The sequence below is a fragment of the Culex quinquefasciatus genome, chromosome 1 (genome assembly GCF_015732765.1).
Source record: "Culex quinquefasciatus strain JHB chromosome 1, VPISU_Cqui_1.0_pri_paternal, whole genome shotgun sequence".
NCBI lineage: Eukaryota > Metazoa > Arthropoda > Insecta > Diptera > Culicidae > Culex > Culex quinquefasciatus.
In genome coordinates, this window is record NC_051861.1 from 120,913,442 (window position 1) to 120,922,517 (window position 9,076).

Below are 9,076 nucleotides of genomic sequence, written 5' to 3' on the forward strand. Positions count from 1 at the left end.
TTTAGATTTTTAGATTTTTAGATTTCTAGATTTTTAGATTTTTAGATTTTTAGATTTTTAGAATTTTAGATTTTTGATTTTTAGATTTTTAGATTTTTAGATTTTTAGATTTTTAGATTTTTAGATTTTTAGATTTTTAGATTTTTAGATTTTTAGATTTTTAGATTTTTGAATTTTAGATTTTTAGATTTTTAGATTTTTAGATTTTTAGATTTTTAGATTTTTAGATTTTTAGATTTTTAGATTTTTAGATTTTTAGATTTTTAGATTTTTAGATTTTTAGATTTTTAGATTTTTAGATTTTTAGATTTTTAGATTTTCAGATTATTAGATTTTTAGATTTTTAGATTTTTAGATTTTTAGATTTTTAGATTTTTAGATTTTTAGATTTTTAGTTTTTTAGATTTTTAGATTTTTAGATTTTTAGATTTTTAGATTTTTAGATTTTTAGATTTTTGGATTTTTAGATTTTTAGATTTTTAGATTGGCTACAACATTTGACCTAGGTCCAAATTAGGTAGATTTGTTCCTATTTAGTCGCTAACATTGCCTTAGTCAAGAAAGTGCCATTTTTTTACATGTTAAATTCTTAATTTCTTCAATTTTTTTGGGGTTATGAATTTTTTAAACTTCATTTTTCAGATTTTTGTTTTGAAAAGGAGTTTCCTTTCTAAAATCATTCCATAAAATCTTCTTTCCTTTAATCAAACAGCTCTTTCTTCTCCGCCCCACTTCACAACAACAACAAACCGATTTCTCCATGAAGTCAAGAGGAGGGGTGTGAAAATCGAACTCTCTCTCTCTCTCTCTCTCTCTCTCTCTCTCTCTCTCTCTCACACACACACACACACACACACACCATCGCGCACGTGTCCTGTCCACGTGGCATCCTCTGCGAGTAAGTGGAAATTTCCAACGAAATCCCGCTTCAATCCTGCACTCCCGATAACGGTATGAACTTTGAACAAATCTTGTTGGCCGTCCGATTTGGCCGAGGTCACGCCGAATTTGGCCTTGAGTCCAAATCCAGGTAGGGAAAAAATAACTCATTATGTTTGGTTTTTATTGGTATAAAATTAGACTTTATTACAAAAACTTGTATACAAAACGTGAACGTGGTACAAAAATGGAAGTAAAACGAAAAAAAAAAAAAAACGAAACTACTCGAAACAACGATCTTGGGAGGGGCGTTCAGCCTGTTTGTATGCTTTACGAAAACGTATAGAAAAAATGAAATGGTGTTGGTGTGCGACGGTGCTGCCACCACCGTGTCGTTCTGGGAACTTGGGGTTTGTGTCCTGGGTGTCGCACCGTCGCGCCATCTGAATCTCAAAATTCGATGTGTTTTTTTTATCCCTAACAGCTATGACATAGATTTCACACGTGATTATCCGAATACCTTCTTAGCTTTTAAGTGTTTTTAAATGTTGTGGTTCGACGATGATTTCTGTGTATAAATAAGCCGGCTTAGCACTCTAGGCGTCTTTGTTTCTGTAGAGTTACGATAGTTTAAACATATTTTGTAAACATTTCATATTAAACAAAGTTGAGATTTCATTCTCGTTGGTCAAAATTCGGTGGACTTAATCGCGGAACGTAAAGACAGCGTCGAAGAAGAACAGCACCCCGTTGACGATGGCCAGCGAACCCTTGGAGATGGCGAGCCGGCGGCGCTCCGTCTTGAAGCCACTCTCCCAGGCCTGCAGCACCAGCACGCCGGACGCGATGAACATGGCGCAGCCGATCAGGCTGAAGAAAATGTCGATCTTCTTGTTGATGGGGGTGCCCATCAGGTAGCCTGAAAAGAGGGGTAATTTTAGTAAAAAAAATCAAGGTTTTGAAATGGGGTGAAACTCACCAGCAAACAGACCAATCAGGATGACGCTGAAACCGACGAAGGTTCCGGCCACCAGCATGATGGTCAGCTCATCGCTTTCGCCCAAACTTTTGTAGTGCAGCACCGCGCAGCTGATGGTGACGGCCTGTAATGAGAAATAATCCCATTTAAAATTATTTCTTTTTAAAATTGACATTAAAATAAAAATATAAAATATCATCTATAGAAGTGTTTTTCCATTGAATATTCAGCTGTCTACTGCCTTCTGCCTACTGCCTTCTTCCTACTGCCTTCTGCCTACTGCCTTCTTCCTACTGCCTTCTGTCTTCAGCTTAGTGCCTTCTGCCTACTGACTTCTGATTAATTCCTTCTACATACTGACTTCAGACTACTGACTACAGACTACTGACTACAGACTACTGACTACTGACTTCAGACTACTGCCTACTGCCTACTGCCTGCTGCCTACTGCATACTAACTACTGCCTACTGCCTACTGTCTACTGCATACTAACTACTGCCTTCTGCCTACTGCCTTCTTCCTACTGCCTTCTGCATACTGCCCACTGCCTACTGCCTACTGTCTACTGCATACTAACTACTGCCTTCTGCCTACTGCCTTCTTCCTACTGCCTTCTGCCTACTGACTTCTGATTAATTTCTCTACATACTGACTTCAGACTACTGACTACTGACTACTGACTACTGTCTACTGCCTTCTGCCAACTGTCAATTCAGTCAAAAACGTGATTATGCCAAAAATGTTAGACTAGAATGATCAATTTGACACATAGTCCATCGTTGTTTTCAATATTTGGGTCACGAATCTATCCAATTGTTTCGCCTCCCAAATTTCTATTCCAATACCTCACGACTTCAAACATGGTTTCAGGCATGGTCACGCCCTAACGATCGCCATTATTTGTGGAATTCAAACCAAGTTCGAACGGACAAACAACATTTGGCGTGGCAAAAAAACTGTCCGCCCCGTACGTGAACTGTTTACCAACAGAGATGATGTTTACAAAATATTTCCCCTTTTTGCTTGTTTTGAGCTGACATCGACCACCGGAGAAAGAAGATCGATGCGAATTGCATCACGGTTCTTTTAATAGAACTTCGCCGCGATCAACCTTGGAGGGTGCACCCTTCCATAACTCCAGAACGCCCTCCATTTTCTACAATATTAATTCGACTATTAAGATGCAGAGGGCGTCGTCGACGCCGTGGTCGTTACGTCACTTTTGCAAACTACCTACTTTTCTCGATGTCGTGCTCGGAAATATTTATATTATGAATATTTGTGTCGTGCGTGTTGCGCGCAGATGATCGAACGATGAGATCACACACCCGAGCGGATGGCCTCCGGAAATGTGCGCGAGATGATCTATCGGAAGGCAGATTGTGCGCGGCGAAGGAAGGTGTGAGGTCATGACATTTGAAGGTTAGCGAACCCTCGGTAGACTTGAACAAGTTTTGGCAGAAAATTGGCAGGTTTGAGTCGGCAGATTTCATTGGGAAGTTGGCAGATTTAAGTCGGCAGTTGTCAATTTTCAGTGAGCAATTGGCAGTTTTCAAACGGCAATTGGCAGTTTTCAATCCACACTTATGTGATTTCAATGGGCTTTTTTCAGTAGGCAGATTGCAGTTTTCAGTCACTAGTTGACAGTTTTCTGTGGTCAGTTGGCATTGTGAGTAGGCAGCTGGCAGTTTTCAGTCCGCAGTTTACTGTTTCAATGGGCAGTTGGCTTTTTTCAGAAGGCAGATAGCTTTTTCAGTCACCAGTTGACAGTTTTCAGTGGCCAGTTGGCATTTTAGGTAGGCAGTTCGCAGTTTTCATTGGGCAGTGGGCAGATTTAAGCAATTTGCAGTTTTCAGTCCGCAGTTAAATGTTTTCAACGGGGTTTTTTCAGTAGGCAGATGGCAGTTTTTAGTCATCAGTTGACAGCTTTCAGTTGTCAGTTGGCATTGTGAGTAGGCAGTGGGTAGTTTTCAATGGGCAGTTGACAGTTTTCAGTCAGCAGTCGGCAGTTTTCAAACGACAATTGGCAGTTTCCAATCCGCAATAATGTGTTTTCAATGGGCTTTTTTCAGTAGGCAGATTGCAGTTTTCAGTCGCCAGTAGACAGTTTTCTGTGGTCAGTCGGCATTGTTAGTAGGCAGTTGGCAGTTTTCATTGGGCAGTTGGCAGTTTTCAGTGAGTAGTCGGCAGTTTTCAAACGACAATTGGCAGTTTCCAGTCCGCAATAATGTGTTTTCAATGGGCTATTTTCAGTAGGCAGATTGCAGTTTTCAGTCGCCAGTTGACAGTTTTCTGTGGTCAGTCGGCATTGTTAGTAGGCAGTTGGCAGTTTTCAGTCCGTACTTTACTGTTTCAATGGGCAAATAGCTTTTTTCAGTGGGCAGATAGCTTTTTTCAGTCACCAGCTGACAGTTTTCAGTGGCCAGTTGGCATTTAGGCCAGTTGACATTTTAGGCCAGTTGACAGTTGGCTGATTTAAGCAATTTGCAGTTTTCAGTCCGCAGTCAACTGTTTTCAACGGGCATTTTTCAGTAGGCAAATGGCAGTTTTTAGTCATCAGTTGACAGCTCCGTTGGCATTGTGAGTAGGCAGTTGGCAGTTTTCATTGGGCAGTTGGCAGATTTATGTCGGCAGTTGGCAGTTTCAGTCGGCAGTCGGCAGTCTTCAAACGGAAATTGGCAGTTTTTAGTACGCAGTTAACTGTTTTCAATGGGCAGTTGGCATTTTTTCAGTAGGCTGATGGCAGTTTTCAGTAACCAGTTGACAGTTTAGGCAGGCAGTTGGATTTTTCATTAGGCAGTTGACAGTTTTCAGTGGGCAGTTTACAATTTTTAAACGTCAGTTGAATGATTTTGAATTTGAATAGTATTCAAGATAGTATTTATATTTTAAAATTTAGGTATTATCTGCCACATTTATGTTTGATTTGAGAATAATTTCAATCAAGATGTGACGATGAAGGGTTAACGAAGCAGTGCAGAATGTATAAATAAATATATAGCACACAGAGTTAATCGCTCAACCAGACTGAGAGAGAGAGAGCAAGATAACGCCTGCTAGTACAAGCGATTAACTGCCTCAACAATCATCGTTTTGTGGTTCAGCTTCAACGCTTCGTATCAAATATCTCGCTTGAGCCTTGACCTAATGACAGCTCATCAGAACAAAAAAATGCGTCCAGAAGCCTGTAAAAGAAAGGTCCCACGGGATCCTGGAAGCATCGCAAGTCAGTCATCTTGTTTTCCTTTGAAACGATGATGTCATGCTCTGACATCATGCACATCGTTGTTGTGGTTTCACTGAGAGACTCTAGATTAGCTAGCGTTTGTGGGATGATGCTCCTCTTAAATTTTGCAAAGTGAGCTAAAGAATTCGTCTCGCGACCGTAATTTAGAGCAATTGACATTCCTTTCAAATTTAGTGACATAACCTCCAGAGTTGACAACTGTGCGCCTTAATTAATGCTTTGTTACGGGCTATTTTCGTCCAAACAAGTTTGGAAGCAACAGTTCCTAACCTCAACCTCTTAGGAGTGGCAGACGTCGTCGCAGAAGAATGATGTTGTCGCCATTTGGGCGCCAACGCTCATTTCCGTCATGCCCGACCATTAGGGTTATTATTTGTCTTGCTTCCTTCTGGTTTTAGTACCAATTTCCGGAAGTAATGTGTGTGTGCGTGTGTGTGATAGTTTTATGTTTGTTCCCGGTGGAGTTTTTGGAATGGTAAGAACCGTGAACGAAGCTTGACCTTAAGAAATTCTAACCTTTAGCTTGTCACACTAAATTATATTTTTAGGAAACAAATCAAGCACCAAATTATCAAGTTCATACAAGACCATTTACAATTTTAATGATCAAAATGATCAAAATGATCAAAATGATCAAAATGATCAAAATGATCAAAATGATCAAAATGATCAAAATGATCAAAATGATCAATCAAAATGATCAAAATGATCAAACAAAATGATCAAAATGATCAAACAAAATGATCAAAATGATCAAACAAAATGATCAAAATGATCAAACAAAATGATCAAAATGATCAAACAAAATGATCAAAATGATCAAAATGATCAAAATGATCAAAATGATCAAAATGATCAAAATGATCAAAATGATCAAAATGATCAAAATGATCAAAATGATCAAAATGATCAAAATGATCAAAATGATCAAAATGATCAAAATGATCAAAATGATCAAAATGATCAAAATGATCAAAATGATCAAAATGATCAAAATGATCAAAATGATCAAAATGATCAAAATGATCAAAATGATCAAAATGATCAAAATGATCAAAATGATCAAAATCATCAAAATCATCAAAATGATCAAAATGTCAAAAATGTCTAAAATACAAAATTTACAGAATTGACAAAATTGACAAAATTGACAAAATTGACAAAATTGACAAAATTGACAAAATTGACAAAATTCACAAAATTCACAAAATTCACAAAATTCACAAAAATTCACAAAATTCACAAAATTCACAAAATTCACAAAATTCACAAAATTGACAAAATTGACAAAATTGACAAAATTGACAAAATTGACAAAATTGACAAAATTGACAAAATTGACAAAATTGACAAAATTGACAAAATTGACAAAATTGACAAAATTGACAAAATTGACAAAATTGACAAAATTGACAAAATTGACATAATTGACAAAATTGACAAAATTGACAAAATTGGCAAAATTGACAAAATTGACAAAATTGACAAAATTGACAAAATTGACATAATTGACAAAATTGACAAAATTGACCAAATTGACCAAATTGACCAAATTGACCAAAATTGACAAAATTGACAAAATTGACAAAATTGACAAAATTGACAAAATTGACAAAATTGACAAAATTGACAAAATTGACAAAATTGACAAAATTGACAAAATTGACAAAATTGACAAAATTGACAAAATTGACAAAATTGACAAAATTGACAAAATTGACAAAATTGACAAAATTGACAAAATTGACAAAATTGACAAAATTGAAAAAATTGACAAAATTGACAAAATTGACAAAATTGACAAAATTGACAAAATTGACAAAATTGACAAAATTGACAAAATTGACAAAATTGACAGAGTGGACAAACAAAGCCAAGGGTTAGAGCACCATGTCTCTACCGCTGCTTTTTTATGAACTGCTCACTCCAGGGTTCGCCCAAGTGTCGATCATTCCGCTTCTTAGTTTATTTGTTTAGTGTATAGTTTTTGCAGCTGAGGGTTCCCCCTAGCAGAAGTAGTGTGTCTCTCGCGATGATTGATTGCTTGCACAAATAGCACTTTGTCTTAGTCATCGCAGTTAGTTCGATTTATTAGGGTGTTTTTTCGCTAAGAATGGCTTATTAAGTTATTAATTTGTTTATATTTAAGTTTTTGAATAAATATTTACAACAAAAATAGAAATTACTTCACAGAAAATCGGTAAATTGAAAAAAATAACCCTAAAATTCCTTAACAAACAATACATTTTCATTTTGATCCAAATAATAAGACATTGCCACTCAAATTGACACTCGCTATCAGCGCAGTCTGCCAAAACCGCAAACAGCACAGTGACACCGTTTAAACGCCAAAGTTCACTTTCGCAACCAACTGCCGGGGCCAATCAACCTTAATGCTATCGGGCTAATATTTGGTTATCGGGACTCCACCTCAAACCACTACTGCACAGCAGTGTCGAACGGATATGGCATTGTTTGTATTTGCAGTCATAACCACGGTTGGTCTTATCAAAACGGTGTTCGAGTTTGATGCCTCGTGGCAAAATTGAAAAAAAGCAGACGATTTTGATTGGGAAAGGTGTGTCTAATTAACACTTAAAAAAATACTCAATAAAAAATAAAAAAAATAATCTTACCAGCTCCAGGAACTTCACAAGCGACAATCGACTAACGGCCATTTTTGACGGTTTCTTCTTCTTCTTTTTCTCACAAAAATCCGTAGAAAAGATGCGTAAATTCCAAAAATATCACCGTCCCCGAAAAAAAAACACGACTCCAAAACTCTTCAACAGATGGTTTGGTGCGTGTGTGGGTTGAGACACGATGTCACACTCGCTGGGATAGTAAAAAAAACAGCAGTAAAACGCACCGAAAACAGTGTTGTGTGGTGGGGAAAGGAAGAGCACTTTGTTGGCACGACTGAACAAACCGACGGTTGGCGAGACACTGACTGACGCGACGCCGATTGCGATCGATGTCGGTGGCTGGCTCTTGAAAGTGAGAATGGTTGAGCTGAGCAAAAAAAAAAAAACAGTTGAGAAGAATGAAGTTGGGTGGTTGGTTTTCTTGGATGAATGGGGAAGGAAGTGCACTGGATTGCAAATTTTGTCAATTAATTCGATTCTGGAGTTTTTTTTATTGTCTTTAAATTTATTTGCAAATAGTTTATTGGTCACTTTTTCTATTTTTTTCCAATTAATTTGAATTTTTTTAAACAAATACAATCATTTTTTTCAAGTTTTCACCAATCAGTGTTACGATGTCAGAGTACGAAACGGAATCACTTTTACGACGCTGCTTCTGAGAAGCAGGATCGCCGCAGCCAAAGCAGTCGTAAGTGACAGAGAATGATTTCATTCAGTTAGGGTGCTTGGTCAATTCCAGGAATTGGCGGTGGATTTGGGAGATAAGATTTAGGCTAGATAATTGTACCTTTCTACCAGTTTTGTTTGGAGACCATCCTAATTGCAAATATCCATCATTTAAATTTTTTGTCTTAAGTTTGAAAGTGTGTCGAATAATGAATAGTTAAAAACACTCGATTTTAGAAATCACATATACTTGAGTCATCAATATTAAAATTCAAAGAAAATATTTAAAAACTTTTTTATGTTTTGTTGGATATCATAGATTAAATTGTATAGAAAACCACCCTTATTTCAATCCAAAGTCATATCATGCACTCAAATTTATGCAATCGATTTTAAAGTGGTAAAAAAAAATTTGAAATTAGAATCTTATGTTTTGATAATCTAGCAAAAAAAGTTCAACTAAAAAACAGTTTTTGCTCGAAAAATTGGAAAATTGTTTTTCATTGTGAGTTGAATAAATGATAGTTTGTCAGGGTTTGAAAAATAATAACACTAAGAAAAACTAATTTTCACAAAATTTAAAACTTTATGAGGATGTATATCAGCTACACTGAAACCCCGATAGTTTGACACTAATTGTTGTTAAACAAACGGGGTCA

General features: G+C 36.7%; 1 protein-coding gene across 1 annotated transcript; it reads right to left on the minus strand.

The window, feature by feature from the left end:
* Positions 1-1,059: 1,059 nt before the first annotated feature.
* Positions 1,060-8,068, minus strand: LOC6049758. The gene is made up of 3 exons (XM_001866434.2): positions 7,743-8,068; positions 1,859-1,982; positions 1,060-1,798 (listed from the first exon to the last, which is right to left on the minus strand). Exons 1-3 carry the CDS (start codon positions 7,782-7,784, stop codon positions 1,584-1,586), a joined length of 381 nt encoding a protein of 126 aa, XP_001866469.1. The 5' UTR covers positions 7,785-8,068; the 3' UTR covers positions 1,060-1,583.
* Between the last annotated feature and the right edge of the window lie 1,008 nt (positions 8,069-9,076).